General features: G+C 39.9%; 2 protein-coding genes and 1 long non-coding RNA gene across 9 annotated transcripts in view; 2 read left to right on the top strand and 1 right to left on the bottom strand.

The window, feature by feature from the left end:
• Positions 1 to 892: 892 nt before the first annotated feature.
• LOC311432406 (uncharacterized protein C9orf152) lies at positions 893 to 6,852 on the bottom strand. The gene is made up of 2 exons (XM_084510836.1): positions 6,069 to 6,852; positions 893 to 2,006 (listed from the first exon to the last, which is right to left on the bottom strand). Exons 1-2 carry the CDS (start codon positions 6,295 to 6,297, stop codon positions 1,435 to 1,437), a joined length of 801 nt encoding a protein of 266 aa, XP_084366962.1. The 5' UTR covers positions 6,298 to 6,852; the 3' UTR covers positions 893 to 1,434.
• On the top strand, positions 2,051 to 7,162 carry LOC311432407. Its single transcript, XR_014690042.1, has 3 exons — positions 2,051 to 3,321; positions 5,630 to 5,975; positions 6,866 to 7,162. It is a non-coding gene; the product is annotated as an uncharacterized lncRNA (long non-coding RNA).
• Positions 7,163 to 16,120: 8,958 nt separating this feature from the next.
• XYLB (xylulokinase) overlaps positions 16,121 to 20,553 on the top strand; it is an 82,218-nt gene continuing 77,785 nt past the window's right edge. For 2 of the 7 annotated variants that reach the window (XR_014689104.1, XM_084507831.1), the window contains exons 1-4: positions 16,135 to 16,265; positions 17,333 to 17,415; positions 18,329 to 18,398; positions 19,881 to 19,961. Coding sequence is in view for 5 of the 7 variants with exons in the window: in XM_084507831.1 (XP_084363957.1) it covers positions 16,221 to 16,265; positions 17,333 to 17,415; positions 18,329 to 18,398; positions 19,881 to 19,961 (279 nt within the window). In the remaining 2 variants the exon portion in view is untranslated. Of the gene's footprint in view, positions 16,710 to 17,332; positions 17,416 to 17,703; positions 17,741 to 18,328; positions 18,399 to 19,880; positions 19,962 to 20,553 lie in introns of those variants that run through there. The other 5 variants (XM_084507833.1, XM_084507832.1, XM_084507835.1 and 2 more) reach the window with 5 other exon arrangements.

Genomic DNA, 20,553 nt, shown 5'->3' with positions numbered 1-20,553 from the left:
TGAGGCCCTGCCCCAGGCTGCCCAGAGGAGCCGTGGCTGCCCCAACCCTGGCAGTGCCCAAGGCCAGGCTGGATGGGGCTGGGGGCAGCCTGGGCTGCTGGGAGGGGGCCCTGCCCATCGCAGGGCATTGTAACCAGGTGGACTCTGAGGTCCCTTCCAACCCAAACCATTCTCTGCTTCTGTACTTATGGCTATAAACCTCCTGCAATGGAAGCATAGGCTGTGATGGCTGTGTGCCAGCTGGCTCTTTGTAGGGCTGTGAAGTTTGTGGGCCATCCACCCGATCCTTCTTTTGCTCTCCTCTTAGGGCTGTGGTAGGTGTGGAATAGTTCAGAAGAGCCAGTGGCTGCCAGGGGTATAGTTCAAAATCAGTCCTCATGAAATAAGGAGACATCTCAACTCTTCAGTTTTCCTGAAACTTACCTGTCAGAGAGACCTGTCCTAACACTTGCCTCCAAAAGTGGGCGATATGTAGCATGTTTTCTTTTTTCATTGAAAAGCACCTGGGACAGTCTCCTTTGACAAAGGTGTAAAAGGAAGGGAGACAGAAATAACAACTTCCTTTAAAAAATAAAAATAGCATGGGTTTGTGGTACAGTTGTGCCACAACAGCAAACATTAAGCCTTATACATAAGAAATTGTGTCACTGCAGTTATATTTGTGTAGGTTACATCCCCTTTGAGTGCATCCAGCTGTAGCAGCAGAAAGGTGTATTATATTTCTGGTAAGGAAGGTATGTTGCTGTAGGGTATTGGGGAATGAAATAACTATTTCAGAATTTTGTTTTTTTTAATGAAATTCTGGGGGCGGAATGGAACCAGAAGTATGTTTTAATAGGATTTACATATAGGGAAAAGGTGCCATTTACTATATCCCATTAAAACAACAATAGAAATGAGCACAGGTTTTATTCATTGATTTTAAAAATACATTGAGAAGTATCACGAATATCTTTTCAACGTTCCAAAAGGAAAGATAATTATCGAATCATGTTTACTGTATAAATCACCTTCAATACTGCTTCATTACTTATTTGTCTAGTCAAATTGTAACACACTGAAATTTAGCCAAGTTGCTTCATTAGCAGTTTTGCTAATCTTTGCTCCAGCTCTTTCAGGTATTTCGAATGCTGTTGTGATAAAATTTTAGTTTCTAAAACAAGTAACCTGAAAATAGAGAAGGAAACAAACAAACAGATAATTGCTCCTGTATCTGGAATAGCAGCAGAAGTGAGTTTCTGTTGCAGTCCAGCATCTTCATTACAAAATGTCACTTTACATTGGACTGTAAAGCAACAGATTACTTAGAGAAGATCTTCCTTGACTAATTAGGCCTTCAGCAGGTTGATCAGGGTAACTAGGAAGACTGTTTTGCTGTTTTAAGCTTTATTCATTTTTTTTTTTGGACTAAATTTTAGGTATTACTGAAGGTCTTCATCGCGAGACGTACAACCCAAGCCTCCTTGCTGCTTCGGAAATTCTGGGTGCTTTCTTATTGGGGAAAGGGTAAAAGTCTAGCTTGTGGCAAGCTGGCGTGCATTTTGTAGAGGAAATGTATTGCTGCATCCAAACTGCCGAAGCGGCTGATTTCGGAGGAGGCTTTGGGCAGCTTTCTGCAACGTTGCTGCCGTTCTCTTTGCTGAAACCGTTCACCATGCTTGAACTTCCCAGCTGACTGAGCGCGGATAGTTCACCCTCACCTTTTAATTCCTGGTGCTGCAGTGGGCTGTTTTCCTTTGAAATCAGTCTCTGGTTGTCAAAACTGCACGGTCCATTCCTGCAGTGAGAAGGATCCCAGGGAACTTCTTGACAAGGGGCTTGCGCCAGGCGGTGAATTCCCAGGTGAGTGCGCCACGGTGAGTTGTCTTGCACGTTGCCATTGCTGGTCACCTCCAGTCTGACCTTTCTGATGGGAACATGTTCTGTAAATGACTTCGATTTTCTAACTTTTTTATTAATTAAAACAGCACTGACCATCGATTCTGGGAGAACAGATTCCTGTGCACCTGCAAGAGAATTGCATATATGCAATTTATTACTGTGGCAGAAATTAAGGGTCTAATTTCTGTAGCACACACTCCTCCTTTAAAGCTCTTCAGCTGAGTTTATCTGTACTCTTTCCATCTTTGACTGAGAGTAGTACAAGTTCGTTTGATGCCAGATTACGGAGTAGAAGTATTTCACGTTCAGTTTTGAGGACATAAATGCTACGATAGGATCAGTCAAAAGATAATGGAGATTTATCAAGTCAATATTGATCTAAGCACTACTCTAAGACTCATTAACAGCACAGATTGAGAATTGACTTTTAGTAATTAACTGCTTGTAAGCAAAAATTCTTAAGGTGAACGAGGGCTTGCTCAGTGTGTTGATAGGTACTGTGATGTGAGAGAGAAAAATGTTTAATTCGATACTGCTTGAGGCTTGTATTCACAACCTAAAAATCATCTGAAAATTTCTTCTTTTTCTGAACAAGGGTCATTAACACGGAGGTGTGTATTTTATTTTTTAATTGTATTGTTTTCCATCTCTATGGCTTAATTTCTCATGCGGTATGAAAGTTACTGTTAGACACGTATAAGATATTAAGGATAGAAATGCTAACGCTACCTTAATTACACATAGCAGCCATCAGATTCCTGAACACAACTGGCCTGTGCCTTGGAAATGAATAGCAGCTGAACCATTATACTAAAGATAAGCAAACAGCGCTGTTGTCATTGTAAGTGCTAATGAAATACACTTCAGTTACTATAAATATAGTTTAAAGTAGGAGTAGGAGTAAGAGAATGCTGACCTTATTTACAGGGTTGAGTTACAGGAACTGTGTCTGTTGCAAGAGGAATTATAAAGCATATTGAAGTGAAAAAAATAGAGTGGTGATTGTGTTTTGAAACAGGAGAGCTGAATAGCTGCTCTAAAGAATTGTCACCTTGAATTTGAAATGAAGCTGGTTTGAATAGGAAGTTGCCTTAAAAAATGCATGCGCACACAAAAAACCTTATAGCTGCCTTTCATGCCATTTAACAAGGACCTATTTGAAGATGTCAGGACCAGCTGATATACTGGCAGTAAATGGTCCTGTGCAACAGGGCTTCAGCTGAGGAGGGGCTTCCATCACCATCTCTGGCTCCCACTGCTCAAGCAGTGACATCGGCACAGTTTCACTGAATTTTTTCTGCTCCCTCAGCTGGCCGAGTAAGGTTGATCTGATATGGGCTGCTTGGTGGCTCTTGGCAGTGGGAACCACGTGAGCCCACTTCTTCCATCCTCCTGCAGTGCCACCGGGAGAGAAGAGATGAAAGGACGTGGCGAGTAGAGGTACGGATGTGTCTCTGCACATGTCTATACAATGAAATACGCTCAGAGAATTTCCTAGGGTGAAACCATTCTTAGAGATAAGATCACACAGTGCTCTATTGTGGAGCAGTGAGAATCAAAGCTACAACTGGACTTTGCCCAGGAAATAAAGCTCAGCTTGGGGGCTGCAAAAAAGTTCACTTGCAAAGGAGATCCTTCTAAAGCCTGCAGAACAGCACAGTGCAGCACCAACCTACAAAGCAGGGCTTGTTCTTCACTTGTGAGACGAGAGGAAGGAGGAACTGAGAGACTGAAGGGATGCAGCTTTGCACATTTTTTGTGGGTATAACTACACTCCTGGATGAACTGGCATTGATAGGCAATGTCAGGTATTATCTAGAACCATTTGAACTGGTCATCAGGAGAATTCCAGGCTGGCTTGAGCTGATCAGAGAGTTCAGGGTAACGCACCAGTCCAAGTCAAATAGCCTGAACTGGTTTTCGGTTCAGGTTTGATTTGATTCCTTGGCTGCAGGTGTGGCACACAAAATTGAGCAATGAGCTCCGATAGGAATGTCCAAGTCCTCTGTTGAATTAACAAACATTCAGCACTCTGAACTTCTAAAGAAAGCTTGAATCAGATCTTTGATCATTGGAAAAGACGGATTATTTTTTTAATTGCACATAATAGCCTTGTTGCAGGGTTGTCTACCATGCGGCCTTTTCTATGTCATCACAGGTGCTTTTACAGTTGTGAAGGAACAAAAGTTGATCTTGCTTCAAGTTAGCTTGGGAAATTCTTGGAGGAGATTTCTGCAGTCAGAGGCCCAGTGTTTACTCTGTTGCCACTGCAGTGCTCCAAATGCTATTTTAATTCCTACAGCAAACACTGCTTTTCTGCTTCGCAGCCAATGAATAATGAATGCACTGCTGTATCATCCCCTACCTGGGGAGTTTCAAGTCTTGTCAGCTTTTCTTCTCAAATAATCAGGAACAGGCAGAAGTGTGACTGTGGCTGTGTGTATTGGGGAAGGAACAGAAGAAAGTTGTTTTCAGGTGGCTTACCAGTTAGTAACTCATTATTTCTTAACAGCTCTGGTTGGTTCAAGCTTGTAACTGAAGGAGCAGAGGGCAATATGCTGTCTCGATGTGTGTTGCTGCTTGACGTGCTCTTAGAAACTGATTCATGTAACAGCTTCAAAGTGCTGAGCTATGTAATAGGTTTTTCCAAATTCCAAACCATAGGAATGCTTAAGATTAATTCTCAGGACACAGAGAACTCAGCACAACAACAACAACAATCAGCTGCTTCTAACTGCAACATTAATCCTTTCCACATGGCTTGCTGAAAAGTTCAATGCAGAGGGTTGTGTTTTTGTGGATGTTTTGGTTTCTGTGTATGTACATGAAAACATGTAGGTGAACTTCTAAATTTTAAACTTCCTAGAAACTGTACAGCCCTGCTTTATCATTCTTTAAACTTATATTGCTGTACTGGAAAAAAAAATAAATAAAAGAGGCTACATTCATTACATCTGAAGTTTCGTCTGAATTTCACCTAAATACAGACCTCTGCTTCCTTTCTTTACCTGGTTTTGTTGTTGCAATCGTTGACTAGATGGCCTGTTTTGTCTTCATGTTAGTTTCCTTCTCATACTTGATAAAATAAGCCTGTGTATTCATATCCTTTTCTTCCTCACAGAGGCTTAAATTCTTTTAACATTACAATTTCTAGACATTTGAATGAAATTATACTGAAGAAGTTAATCTGTTTTATGGCTCATGATGAGTTTTTTCAATTGTTTTGATGATAAGGTCTGACCACCAAAATCCAAAACTGCTGAAAAATATAGGGGAAAATGTAAAGAATGAAATAGCCCAAGTTCTGCATTTGTTGAGCTAAATACTAATATTGGAGGTGAAGGAAGCAGGTTTTGCATATTATTATTACATTCATTCATTATTACATAATATTACATTCAAAAACAACTTCATTAATGGAGTTAGTATTCTCAATATCACTTTAACTTAGAAATGAAATGAAAACACATCAGAGCAATATGGTAAGCAGCAGACTAACTAAAAACTTCAAAGTAGTTGAATGTTTGTTTTGTAAAAGCTGTCTGACATAGCAGGTAGATGATTGATACTTCATTACTTTTTTATTTATTTAATTTATATATTTTCTGAGCTATGTGCAATGAAAATGCTTTCAGAAGCCTTTTGTTCAAAGATTGTATCTTAGTTACCCACTATAAGAGTACATTTTTTTTGTTGTTGTTAATCAAAAACCCAGCTTATGCCTGATATTTGCTATTACTTCTTGCAGTCTTGCAGAAGGCATTTCTCTACATAGGTAAAGGAGAAGAGAAAGACCCAGCATTGATTGTTCTGACAGAAGCATTCAAGAAAGCAGAAATGTTGCAGAGTACATCGCACAAAAAAAACTGATGATAGATGTGAAGTACGTGGCTCCTGTAAGAGATTAAGAACTCTACTTTCCTGACTAAAACCTTATATCAAATATGTTCATCTGTTTCACATTCACGTTAGTGTTTCACTGCTGTGAAACTGATTGATATAACCATAAGACTGCCTTTTAGTGAAATGAATAAAAAAAAAAACACACACAACGAAATGACAGAAAAGGAATTCACTTTGTACCTCTCTTGAAGGTGAGAATAAAAAGAACAAAGAAAGTTATTCAGTATTTAAAGTAAAAGTTTTTACATCTACATTTACATTGTTTCCTAGAAATCAGAGCATACCTGTTTTAAATACAATAATGTGTGACTGCAGCTTTTGCTTCTGTTTTATATGGTCGTACTGCTCCTCAAGTAAGGTTACATCCATCTTGGTTGGCTGCTTATCACGATCTGAAGCTTGTTGCTCTGAGGTATGAGTCACTGAAAAAATACCAGTTATGTATTTGTAAGCCTTTACCATCTGTTCCCACAAGGAAGAAAAACTCATGCAAAAGCAGGCCACTTCCTTCATTGTGCTGGCAAAAAAAAAAAAAATAATACAAAAAAAATCAAATATGAAACATCTGAAATCTTCCTAAATGAAGAAGTAACTTTCTTCTGAGTATGGTGATTTCTTTCAGAAGTTGTGCTGTCTGCTCTGAAGTCGTGGATTTCTGTCAGCTTGTTCTTGTGCAGCGTGTCTTGAGCTCCTGCATACAGGGTTCATGATTATGACTGGATAGTTAGATTCAATGTTGACTTAAGGTTGTGAGCGCATGAGGCTTTGCCAAAAAAAACAGTGAAATACAAAACCTCATTGAACACAGTCAGGTGCAAAGAGGGCCGGATAATACTGGTTTATATAGTAATGTTAATTCTTAAAGGGATGCTGTCGTGGTGACCTGCCCATGACAGTAATTGCATCAGGAAAAAAATCTTTCCTCAGGTTTCTTTCTGTGTATTTTGTGCCTTTTCCCCCCTCTGCTCTCCCTTCCTTAATTTTCATCCAGCTTCATTCTTGTTGCAGCTTCTTTGGGCAGTGGGATGGGGACTGGACTGAGAACCTTAATAACAACTTGTTCTTATTGCTCCCTTTTCAGAATGTGTTTGAAGTATTCCTGGGTGCAAAGACAAAACAGTGCGTGCCAACGACACTTGAAACTGGGAAGCCAGAGATAGAAATTCCTTCCTTGCACTCATTCATTTTTTTCTGCATTTCTATAAAATGAAATAAGCTGCAGAAATAATAATTTATGTACTGAGAGCTGAATAAACTCTTTGAACATGTGGTGAGCCACATTTTAAACATTCTTACATGTTACAGTGTTATCTAATAATTATATTAAAAAAGGTAAATGGCTTTGGATCATGTCAATTAAAGTATGAGACTGTCTGAAGTATCAGCTGCAAGTTTCTGTCCCTGAAATATCTCCACTTGATGCTGTTACAAGGGTCCAAGAGAGTCGCATGGGAGAAAATAATGCTGTTAAACAGCAGAGTCAATATAATTGTTCAGCTGCTAGGTTCCTTGCGATGAGAAACATTGCACAAAAACAGTGTGAAAGGGCAGAGTGTGGAGGGAATGCCTGTGTGCAGTATTTTTCCAGTTACTGGCAGAAATTATGCTCTCATTTGCATTATAAATGATTGACTGAATCGGGTTCAAAATCTACAGGTCTGAGGAACCTGTTTGGAAGTTGTGTGTTTGCAGGTGACAAAGCTTCAGCTACAGAGTTAGGTGCATAGAGTTCTGGTAAGGCTCAACAGGCTCAGGTGTAAACCTGCTTTAATTCACTCATTAATTGCTTCTGGCTTCCCAATGTGTTTGTGTCTTGCAAAACACATTCCCTACCTCAGCTGCAGGCTTTTTCTGCCCTTGCCAGGGAAACAAAAGTAAGCACAATACTTTATCAGATGCTGTGGACACTCCTCAGGTTAGCTTCCCTCTCTTAACCCTTGAAAAATCATGTGTTGTGCTAAGAGTTGTTCTGATGTGTCGTGGCTCTGCTATATCTGTGTGGATACCCTGCCTTCAGCAGTGGCAAACACCTGGTGCTCTGCAGAAAGGAGTACCTGAGTCACCTTGTTTTTTCAGTCTTCTGACTTGGTGGCACGTGGAGTCTCCCCCTGGACCTTCATGCAGTTGGTTTCTTACATTGGGGCAGGTGATTTAATTAACCCCATTACAGTTTGAGCTTGCACTCAATACAAACATTATTAATGCTTGTAAAAGTTACCCAAGCTTTTTAAAATTCCAGGCACAGTGTTTGACTCACTGCCCTCCTAAGAAAGTGACTTGTACAACCTGAGTGTGTGTTGCAGGCAGAATTACTGCGGTAACATCCTTTGACGTGACATGTAGGCTCTGTCTTAAAAGACAGACATTTAACTTCTCATTAGAAGGGCATTTAAAGTGTGAGTTTTCATCTGATCAGAAACTATTATGATTTTTAATCATTTGTACAATACCAGCACCTCAGGCTGGTGGAAGAGCCATCACTCTTAGCTCCACAAATGCGTTATACAGGGCGGTCTCTTCCCAAGTTGCATGGGTAAATAGCAAAAATATAAACAGGGGACAGAAAATAGAAGCCTGAAGATCAGTGGAACCAGGAATAGGAGTGGTTTTGTGTTACTGAGCCAGCCCCTTACACGCTGCAGTTTCTTCTTTTCAGGGGAAGCTTGTGAACATGGCATCTTGACCGGGTCTCAGGAGGTGTGCTTGTGTGTACATATGTATTTGTGAGCCTGTACTTTGCTTGCTCTCAAGGTGTGTATGTGCATACATACGCGTGTGTGTTTTGTGAATAAGTTGCAGCCAGGATATGATTCATAAAATGAGGTGCAGGGCTAATTTACAGAGGCTCACAAAGTAAATAGGGATGTGTTTTGGATGTATGGCGAGTTGATGTAGCTAATCCTTGTTACACCACTGACATAAACTTGCAAACTGGCTTCTGTTCTTACGCCATAATGGAACAACTGTTTAAATTTTGCTAATGAAAAGAAAAATCTTGTCATATACACACGCAGAATTGAAATCATGTCACTGGTTTAAATCAGTCATTCAGTCCTTACACACTTGCATCTGCAGACCCCTGTGCGCTTTAAAAATACGCAGCAGATGGCACTATTGGAGTGGTATGGCTGCAGGCTGCCTTAGTCCTAAAATGTTAGAGGGCCAGATTTGGCTTGTAGGTTGCTGAGGAATAGGAGCAGTCGAGCCATTTCTTATCACCAGTAGATGTATGTCCTAACAATACCACAGGTTTTGAAAACTTACTGCCGTGATTAGGTTTCTGTACAAACTTGGCTTGCTCTAATTGAACAAACTCCTCTCAAAAACGTCGTCTGAGTGATTTTAATTTGATTATCCACTGAAGTCTGAAGTGCTGTATTTTCTCTTAAGTCTGTTCTTTCATCACACAATGGAAGCAATTTTTCATTTCCTTGAGGCAAAATAAATTTGAGAGTACTTCATAATCCAAAAGCAATGGCTTTTAGAACTTGAAGTAGACGCTTACTGCCCTTGACCTTCGTTGCAAAATCTCATTTAAAAAGATGCAACTAATTTTATCTCAGACTAATTAATTTGCGACTAGCAAATTAATTTTTTATTAAAAAATGTTTGGGGGATCTTATAGCAATAATTGTTGATTTAAAGATAATTAAAAAATGCTCCTAACAGTTAACTGTGACTGAATGCGCTTCCTACAGCACTGGATTTTCCTGCACACCTGGGACTGGAGGTATGTATGGTTATTCAGATCATTCATGTGGAGAATTACAGACATATGTCCTACACTGTTTGTGCAGCTTGTAAAGGTAGAATACAAATAGCTAGCTTTTTAAGTGACACTGAGATGGAAAAAGTTACTATGATAATCCCCTTCCTGTAACTTTCTACATGCTTTTTTTCACTCGTACACAGTATTCAAGTGTAAGAAACTGACTATTGTTAGAAAATTTAGGAACAAAAAAAAAAAGGTAGAAACAAGGTGACTGCTATTATTTGTGCTTCAGACAATCTTATCAGAATCAATTGTAATTATTTACTTTTTAATCATTTTTTTTTTTTATAAGGGCACGTGTGTTTCTGTTATTTGGAATCACAACCTTAAAGCATGTCACGGATTGGTTAAGGAGTTTGAGCACAGGACTCCGATGATGCAAGACCTTTTTTTGGTGTTCTCTGCATGGCCATGCTAATGGGATGAAGGTGCCTATGAAGCAAGTTTTCAGAAGGATTTTGAGACCTTTCTTCTGATCTGCTGACCTTTTAGGTGCTTTCACACATGAAGGGTTCAAGTGCATCAAAGGGAGAGCAGCCCAGCTGTCCTCAAGTCCCTCTGAAGGTTTGGTGAGCCTGGTTCTTAGGTAGTCCATCTTCACCTTTCCTTGATAGGATTCTATTTTCCCCTGTTATCTCTTGGGGACTTTAGGCAAATATAATTATGTAATGTGTGTGTATTTAGGTATGTGCTTTCATCTGTACTTGGTGCTAAGCAATACCCTTTGCAGAACCACAGTGGATTTTGTTCTTTGTTTTCTTTTTGTGGGTGGTAAATGCAGCCATGCTGAAATCACTGGGTTCACCTAAGTCAAATTAAACTCTGCTGGCTGTGAGGAGTTAAATGCAGCAGATGTCCTGTATGTGCTGTTTTTTTTTTTTTTTTTTTGTGCCTGGCTTAGGTTCATTTAAAAACCTTTTCTTCTGTCTTGACTCTGTTGGTGCTGAGGATTAAATAACCTTCCTTTAGGTTGTTAACTGCTATGGAAAGTAAATTAAAATACTAAATTTTCATCTTTTAGAGGGCTGCTTACTCTGTTGGCTGCCTGCACCATTAGGACTAGAATTTCTCCCTCTGTATGAACAATTAGCATCCAAAACTTAGGGACAGGTTTTGGTGTTCATTTTGTAGTTTTGTTGTCCTTGCCCACTGAGCATTTCTGAGATGCCCTTTTAGAAGTGGCAGTGTGGAGAGGGAAGTCAAAGAAGAAACTGAAGTTATTTACGATTTAGACTTTCTAAACAAATGAACCCTGACATCTTCCTTCACTGTTTACCTTCCTTCGTAGTTCTAGTGTTTCTTAAATTATTGTGAACAAGATGGTTATGTTCAGAGTATTTTGACATCATAAAACTATCCATGATAAGAGGGTGAGATGGAAGGTGGGTCACCTTCATGGATAGACCTTGAGAGGATTTTGGAAATTCATTGAAGTTTCCTTGATTCTGCATGTCTTAAATTCCAGTTACTGTTGAGCAGCGATCACGTTTGTGGTACTGCTATGTAAATGTCTTTACACCAGCTACTTCTCAAGAGTGTTTCCTATGCATATAGTTATGATGGCTACATCTCTGTGAGATGACATCAACCTGTGTTAATTTGTTCTTGCAACAGACATAACCAGAGAGGATCTCAGGAAGAAGCCCTAATTTCAAATAGGGCCTAAAAAGAATTGGATAAGCTATGTAAATTTTCTGCCTTGTTTTTTTTCCACCTCTAAACTACATGATTTTGATATATTTTTGATGGTAATTTTTTTTTTTTTTTTTTTTTTTTTTGATCCTTGCAGGGTAATGCGGAGAAGTGTGAGGCTTGGCCCTTATTATTTTCCATTTAAGGCATTGTTTGAGCAGGAATGAATTGATCTTTGATTGTTTTCAATCGATAAAATGTACTTATCTGTAAGTGGAGTTTGATAAGAATCAAATGCAGCATAAAAGAACTGGTTAATCTCTTGTTAATGAAAAGTTTTATCTGGATGACAACATCTTGCTTTTGAGCTTTAGGACACAAACAACTTAAGAATTCATCTTCAAGGAAATCTGCCAGGTGTGTAAGTTTTAATAAGCCTTGCAAATTACTCTAGTTAAGGTAGTTCTCTGAAAAGGATGGTTAAGTGCTACTGCTATTGTGAGAATGAATATGGACTTGAAATCTGTACAGGGGAGGAAAGTGTCCTAAAAATAAGTTGCTATTCAGAAACGTTCTTCACTTCACTTCACTTCCATGCAGAGATCTCATGAGGAATTTGTACGGCCCTTCATAATCACTAGTAGCCTAACTGAAGTCAATGAAATTACATCTGTAAAACTGGAGTATGTAAAACCAGAAACAATTTCACAGTGCCTGACTCAGTACCTCCTGAAGTCAACAATTTCTGTTGAATTCAGTAGAAGTGAAATTGGAGGATTTTATGTACTTGATTAAATACAGGCTGCAAATTGACCAAAACACATGAAACTGACGATATAGCTGAGATTGTGCAGTTGAGCCTTCATCTGAATTCTTTGCTTATATCTTTTGTTCCTGTACATTCATGTGCTTTTATATGAAATCCTGTGCCAAATCTTCATGAGAGGCTCCTCTTCATTAAAGCGCTTTAATTAGTTAATGCAGTCCAGTGTCTAAGAGCTTCAATAGCATAGAATCACAGAGTGGTTTGGGTTGCAAGAGCCCTTAAAGCCCACCCCGTGCCACCCCCTGCCATGGGCAGGGCCCCCTTCCACCAGCCCAGGCTGCCCCCAGCCCCATTCAGCCTGGCCTTGGGCACATCAGGAACTAAATTATCTAATAAGATTGTGGAATGATTACACCCAAATAAGATATGTCTTCAGTCTCAGTGTAACACCTTTGTCTCTGCGTAACTGGTTTGGGCTTCCTCTAGTGGAACTCGTACATAAGGCCTTTGCTGGATCTTTGTCTTACAAATTTTCACCCATTCACAGGAGAACTGGTAAAATTAAAGTGCATAATAGCTGTCCTGACACATTGCTTTTAAATATTGAGTATTTATTCTTAGAATGAATAATGAGACTCTCCACAGCATTTGGAGGTATGATCAAATAAAACGGCTACCACAAAATCAAGTGCAAAAGTAACTTCCACAGCTAAGGCCATATTTACAGAAAGGAAAACATTTGTTGATGCTACAAAGCTATCTCATTAAAGATAACAGCAGCTTTGTATTTAATTTATGGTACTGTGGTATTCCGTGTTATCAGTACTTGGTTGAACATTGCTGGAGATTGTGTGATAACAGAGTACCAGCGGTGCTAAGCAGAAAAGGGATGACCTTTAGAGAATTATTATGGCTCAGATATCTTTCCAGTAGGTAGGTCCAGTGCTCGTGCTGAGGTTTTTGTTGAGGTGTTGTTTTAGTGTTGTGTTATGTGGAGCTTAGCGTTGTAAACATCTCCCACTTAATTAGCAGCATTGCATGTGACTGTCAGATTACTTGGCAAATACACAGGAATTTATCTGACCCAGCTTAGTGTGTTTAATGTTTCTGAGGCTAATTAAAGACCCCGGAGAATTCTTACTGGGAAAAGGATAACCGTGCCAGCAGGCCTAACAGTGCCAGGTCTAACATGGGCTGCCTTGGTATTGCATGTGCATAACTGAGGGCTGTGCAATGAGTCTTAGCTGTCTCATTTCTGCTGTGCCAACCTCTGTTGAGGTACAAACTTGAACAATCAGTTTGGGACTTAAGAATATTTGGCTGCCTCGCTGCATAAAATAGCTAGGTAGAGGCCCCAGGTCTGCTGGAAGCAGAAGGATCAGTCGCTTTGTAGTTGTTCATGGACTTCTCGTACCTTCATAGGCAGGTACAAGTATTTTATGTGGCCTGCATAAATCAGGATAGCTGGACTAAAGTCAGTATGGTAATCCTAACTTATATCAAACAAAGGGTTGCTCTAGCTGTTCCCTAGTTTGTTGGCACATCTAAGATGATGTGATGATATCAAAGCATGGTAATTAGGCTGGCACTATTTTTGAAAGAGTTCACTGCTCGAATTTGTATGGTTTCTTTGTTACCTGCACACCTGTGCAAAGCTGAAGGCTGCAGTTAAATCTAAGATTTTACATCAGGGTAAAACTGGGATCAGAGACAGAGTTTGAAACTCGAAGTGAGAATAAAAAGTGAAAACTCCTTGTATGTAGGATTATGCAATACAGTTAAAATAATTTGTTTTGCAATGAGTTGAAATGAGTGTGGGATAGAAGTTAACTTGACAGTTATAACTTACTAAAAGATCCAATGGCCTAGCGGAGCATAAAAGTATTGCTTCTCTGTCAGCTCTGTGTGTAACTGCAGAAACTGGTTGATAGGAAAAGGGGAAGAAACTTGCTTTTCCCTCTACCCTGCTTTATGTGTCCTGTGTGATTAATCTGTGCTTTGCCTCAAGCTGTTAATCTGTGATCGTGACATTTCAATTATAAATGGCATTCTGTCCATCCCCTCTGGAAATTTTGGATTTGTCAGTGCTAAAACATCAATGGCACGTGAATGAAACTTCACTGATAGCTGTACAGTTAAGCCTTGCTTGCTTTCAAGAAACAATTTTAGAGGTTATGGTAGTAACTGCCAGCATGAGCTTTAAATGCAGAAAGAACAACAGCAATGCAAATTTTCCACACACAAACTACTAAATTTGAGAGAACACTGACTTGATGGAAGGATGTGCAACAGAGCAACAGGATGAGACAATTCTTCTCTAAACTTCCCTATTTCTGTTAGAAAAACCTGAAAAGTAACAACAATAACTTTCCAATTCTGTCCTTGAGTGGATTCTACCAAACTTGCAATGATGTTCCAGTTTAAGGAGATCTGATAACACGTGGGTTGTTATCCCAATCCCATAACTCTTCTGTGCTGTTTAAAATGAAGTATTTCATGCAGCAATCTGTCCATTGAATGATCTCATTGCCGGAGAATATAATGGATTCTTACATCCCCACAGGATTGCTTTACGTATTTATAAACTATTGTTTCCTTTCGCGTAACTACCACCTCCTTCTATTTTCTTTTCAAAAGTTGCACAGCTGTCTCTTTCTGAAGTCATTTATTATTTTTATGGCTTTCTTCAGGACTGACTTCAATTTCTCTTTTTGCAAGTAGTTGTACTTTGAAAACTGCAGCCTTCAAATTCCGTATCTGTTACTTATTTATCGGAAATATGCAGTAAGTTAAAGGGCAAAGCAAGCTTCTCCTCCCTGGCTCACCAGTCACATTCTGCATTAATGGAAAAGCCTCGGTGTGTTATTTGATCCTTTCTCTTCTGGTGAGAGTTATACTAAGGAAACAGTTCTTGGTAACATTTTAAAAACTGTATTTTTCTACAGTTTCTTCTTGCTTAAACGAGACCTTTGTTTGGGACAGGTCCATCTAGCATGAACTCTTTCGGGGCAGGTAAAAACCACCAATACCAGACACTGGAAGCCTTCTGATTTAAGGAAGCCAAACTACAAATTCAGTGACAATTCTACATAACTTTGCTTTCAAGTGGCCTGTCAGTGCTTTCTTCGTTTGGACTTTTCCTGATTGCAAACTATTTAGATACATTCACAGGATTAAACTCTAAAGTGCTGGACAATACCACTGTATGCCTTTGAAGGGATCCCCACACTGTCAATGTTTCCTCAACATCTTTAAATTAAACTCTTTTTTAAAGATTTTATGATCCCATGTCTTTGGGAGTTCTAATACGGGTACTGCCAACACAGGGTATTCAAAGGTGATGTGATGGAGTGGGATTTGTTTAAAAGTCAGTATATTAGAATGGTGTCTGCATTCTAGATTTAAAGTCTTCAGGATTATTTTTTTAGAGGTTTTTATTTTCAATAGTAACTAGAAACCTTGAAGCATAAGCTTTGGGTATTGGGCCTTTGAGAAATTATTGGGAATATTTACAGGATCTTCAAATTGTTCAGTATATGACAAAATGTACTAATGTTTTATAGTTCGAAGGGCATTTCAAAGTAAGTATTTGTACTCTTAAAACAGTTTAGGATCCTGGGCATGCAAAATCTCGTTAAAGCTCTGCTGAGATACAGCCGGGGCTGCAGGATGGAGTATTTCTCAGATAAGCCCTCCTTAGATTAGGCAACGCCTCTGTCACGTTGCTATAGGAGAAAATGCAAAACCCTAAAACCTCCCCAAACAGAATTTTGTGGGAATGCTTTTACACAAACGCAGGGTGTGATGCTACACCAAGACCTGTACACATGATATATAAAAATTCAGCGGATTGCTTCGGGCTGTGGCGTAGATTTGCCCTGCTCGTTGTGCCTCGGTTTAGGCCGATCGCCGTGCGGCTGCTTCGGCGTTTTCTCCTCCAGATCTCGGCAGCTCAGCTGAGCTGAACAAAGCCGAGCGAGCTGCCATGGGATCAGCTCCGGAGGGACTTTTCCCCACCCGCAGCTCCCTCACAAACCCCGACGAGGGGGCTGCTCCTCCTCGCCCAGCTCCTTCAACCCGCCCGCCCTCAGGCCCTTCCCCACCCACGGCACCACAACGGGGCCGGGCTGGCGGCTCCTTTCCGGGGGAAGGGCCCTGAGAAGCCGGGGGAGGGCTCAGGGAAACCGGGGGAAGGGCTCAGGGAAGCCGGGGGAAGAGCCCCGAGCAGCCGGCCCCTGTGAGGGCTTCCCCGCCGCCGGCCGCGACATGGCCGCCCCCTGCTTCCTGGGCTGGGATTTCAGCACGCAGCAGGTACCGCGGCCTCCTCCCTCCCCTCCTCGGGCAGAAATCACTTCGCTACAGCTGCGCTGAAGTTTGGGAGCTTGCAAAGACATATCCAGGTTACCCTGGATGGCGATCAAGTGTTTTCCAAGGGGGTGCACCGCAAGCAGAAAGCCAATTAAGCCGCACTGGGTCAGAGCCGTTCTTAAGCTAGCGCCGTGCACCGGCTTGGTAATGAGTTGTGCTAGTGCATAAACGAGGCCCTACGTTGGTATGGCTAAAATTGAAGTAGCCCGCCCCCAAACGGGGATGGTTTTATTATTTGAATACAGCTCCTTTGAGTTGACTCGCTCTTTGTAGTTTTTTTTCAGTCCTTTAGCAGCAGGTTGCACTCTCCCTTGTTAAAACGTATGCAGGATGTGAACGACGTGCCTGCTTTTCTTTGAGGCTCTTCGTGCTTTTCTTCTGCGCCAGGTGAACTGGAGAAAAGCTAGTTTGTGGCACTCTTCTAGTCAGTGCTTGCAGGAAAGCCCAGCTCGATGGATTTGGGATTTGGATGTAGCTCTGCACAGGCTGCAGAAGCCGAGTGTGCAGCTGTGGGATGGCCTCAGAGCTTTGCAGTCTGGTAGAGTCCAGTTCAGACACTGGGCAGGAGGGAAGGTCCTCAAGGTATCCCAAAGTTTTCTTGATAAGATGAGGCTTTTAAGAAAATAAAGCCAACAAGAGGTGACATCTTTAACCTAAGATACTGTACTCTTTGGAGAACTTGGTTACTGTGATGCAAACTGGAAACCATATAACTTATTTGCTGTTCTTTAGCAAAGCATCTCCTTCTTCTGTGTTTAAGGAGGGAGAAAATGTAGCAAACAAATACACATGTTGCTGGATATGTGTATGTCAATGCTGTAAACTCACATAATAACTTGTTTCGTGTAAAATTGTGCCCATACTTACAGTTAGTTGTATGGATTGGGGTGATCCCTACTTCTTCCTTCCCATTTCAACTATGAGAATTGAATTATTATAAATGAATTATCAGTACTATCTAGTTACTGTTCCAGACAGTTTTTGTTAACATACTGTTTTATTTCTTCTAGCTGAAAGTCATTGCCATTGATGAACATCTGAGAGTCATTTATGAGGATAATGTTCATTTTGATAAAGATCTTCCAGAATTTAAGTAAGGTTTTTTATGTTTTACTTGGATAATACAATGTAAAACTTTGGGGACTAGGATTGGGGGGGGGCTGTTCCCTACTTTGGTCTTATTGATATGTGTGGAGGCGTGGAAAAAGTTAATGCTGTGTTTGTGTTTCATACTTGGCAATGGAAGTATGTCCTTTTGCCTTGCTTTGTGTGTAAGCATGGCAAGAACTCCCGACAGGAAATAAAAAGACCCTCCCACCCTAAAGTATCATTAACCAACGTGGTGTAAATTAACCAACGTTTTTTTCTTTTGGAACTTCAGACTTTTGGACGTGGCGGTTTCTTTTTGGGACACAGAAGTAAGCACCACCTTTATGTCAGGATGGAATGTTATGACAACAGGAAATAAATTGCATGAGGGAAACTTCTAAGAGGCATTTGGAGACAAATTCAGTGGCTCCAAATGGCACATTAAGATGTATAAACTCAATTTGTAGACTAGAATTTACAGATTTACAGATTTCTTCCATCATAGTCACAAGTGCCAATAAAATGCATTTATCTACTTGATGGTTTAACAGCAAAAATTGAATTTCATCTTCTAGATTCAAGCCACTAATGGGGACAGTTAGGAAACTTAGCGATAACCGTGACTTGCATGGAGCCAATGAGCAGCGTCAGCACTGGAGTCTGTCACAGGTCTTACTTCAGGACCATGACCCTTTCTTGCAATTTGTTTCCTTTGCAATTGCGTCAAACTTCTCTAATGTCATTTCCTAGGAGCTGGCTTTTAGTTTTTAAGGTTTCAAACACTGATCTTATCTTTGCTCCTAACAAAAAAAACCCAAAACATTGCAACTTTCTTTGGTTATTACTAAACTTAAATAACATTGCTTGGTGGGGAAAAGAGACTGAATTTACCAAGAGAAAATACCATTTTTCTGTAGGACTCAAGGTGGAGCCTATGTTCACAGTGACAGGCTGACAGTCACTTCTCCTGTGCTAATGTGGGTCAAGGTATGAACAAGCTTTATTGTCAGCCTTTTGGAAGTATTTGTAGTGTATGGCTCAACTTCTTCTTGCTGCCATTGAAATAAATACATGTTGAAAACAACAGTGAAACTTGTCATTAAAATCATTGTAGTCCTTTTGCTTATTTTCTGCTTTTTAAAGTGCTGTTCTATGTCTTTGGGATGCAGATGTTAATGTAAACAACTTCCACTTTAGTTACGGATAATATTGTTTCTTTGTTTCTTTCTTCACTCTCTGCTACTTATAGCATTGTATGCATGAAAAATCCTTTCCTGGATTTCCCCTACTTTTAACATGCTATTTTTTTTTCCCCCTCCATCTTCCTGTTTCGTATGCAAAATGGACCACTGCAGCTTTGCCTAACTTAATTTTTTTTTTTTTTTTTTTTTTTTTCCCCCAACATCCAGGTTACTTGCACTGTCTTTTTAGAATAAGCTTTGCTAACAAATTGATTTCTCAAATGGCAGGTGGTTAAAGAGCAATTTATTCAGTAATTCCCAGTCACTTTGACTGGTGTTTATTTAGAAATACAGATAACATTCTCTTCTGTTTTAAAAGCAGGCCTTCTTTGCCTCTGTGCAGATTCTGCAATGCTTGCTCTCACGTGGTGCTGCGTCAATCTGTTTTACTAGCATGATTTGAATAGTTAAGACGTCTAAAAGGTCATGGAATCCCCAGTTGGTGCTCCACTGTAGTTCTGTCTGATGATCCATAAAGATTTGGTAAATTGTTCGCAGTTGGTCTTTTGAACCATAATAAACAGGAACAGTTGTAATTATTAAATTAATAATATGATGGTACAGGTATGTGATAGAGGAATATGGTTTCTTGGGAAATTCTAAAGCCTTACAGCGGTCCATTTGTCAACAAAGTCTGGCAAACGCTGATCCGAATGGGACTATATAAAGATATATTGCTTTTTGGTTCTAAAATGTAGTAAAATGTGGCAAGAACAAAAGTAACCTAGGGGCTTAAAGTGCAAAAAATCGCTTGAATTAAAGAGGTTCTGAGTTTTTAGCAGACACAATGGATTGAGGATTCCTAGCATCTTGTACAATGGGGTGCAGAGTGCACACTGTTAAAGATTTCATAGATTTCCAAAAGTAAGAACAGACAAAGATAATCATGTCTTGTGTCTGGCACTCTTAATAGATGTTTTTTAATGAATTGGAATTCTTTAAATCTTGCCGCTTGTTTAGGTTTCAAAGAATGATTCTTTGTGATTGAGCTTGTTTAAAGATTTTTTTTCCTCCGTTGTGTGATTCAACTTTTCTTTTATGGACTCTTACTTAGTAAATTAATTTATGCAGCTTCTTGAAAAGTCCATAGTCATTAGCTAATTTTTCATTATCTGCCAATGAACTCTTATCAGTGATGACATGAATTTACTCTTTAATTCCAAGGATTGTGAGTATGCATAATTTGGTAGCTCGTTACAGTCATTCTTGATTCTGTTTGTTCTCGTAGGCTCTGGATATGATTTTAGAAAAGATGAGATCTTCCGGCTTTAACTTCGCTCAAGTCAGAGCTTTGTCTGGTGCTGGCCAGGTTAGTTTATAAAGAAATAAATCAATCTTACTGTATTTCTTCAATATAGTACAAGGTATGCAGATAAATTTTAAATAGTTGTATTGCAGAAGACCTTAAAGACATCAAGTAAGATCAAAGCTTCTATGTAAGCATCCATTAAAAGACACATGTTACTCAAGGTAACCTAAAACCTGAAGCATTCAGAGCAATCTATAGAAGGTGGTAGGACTGGAGCATGAGCTTTATTCTGTAATTGTTAAGATCAGTGTAGTGCAAAACTAGCTGCCAGTTGTTTCCCTGTTGCTTAAATTCTTTATACATGCAGATTCTGAAATGACTAGGGTCACTTTGAATTTCACTTTATCCAGGTGCTCGTGGAATAGGATAGAAAAACAGTGACTAGTTGACATAGCTGAGGGCTTAGTAAAGTCCCGTTGAGCACTGCTTTTGTTGGCTAGGATGGAGATCTGCCTAGGAACAAAAGAAAACAAATTATGATAGTCTTTGATGCAAAGAGGACAAATATGCTGCTTGGCCATTTCTTATCCTTTAGTACATTTTTTGAGGTTTATAAAACCCATTCTGATACCAAGTCAGTTCTCCAGTCTCC

Source organism: Aythya ferina (assembly GCF_964211825.1).
Source record: "Aythya ferina genome assembly, chromosome: 2".
NCBI lineage: Eukaryota > Metazoa > Chordata > Aves > Anseriformes > Anatidae > Aythya > Aythya ferina.
The sequence above is the reverse complement of the archived record's forward strand: the minus strand, read 5'-3'. Positions and strand labels throughout refer to the sequence as shown.

Coding starts and splice junctions, on each gene's coding strand:
- LOC311432406 (XM_084510836.1), bottom strand. CDS start 6,297: ATGAAGGAAGTGGCCTGCTTTTGCATGAGTTTTTCTTCCTTGTGGGAA. Junction 2,007..6,068: donor CATTATTGTATTTAAAACAG/GTATGCTCTGAT, acceptor ATTCTCTTGCAG/GTGCACAGGAATCTGTTCTC.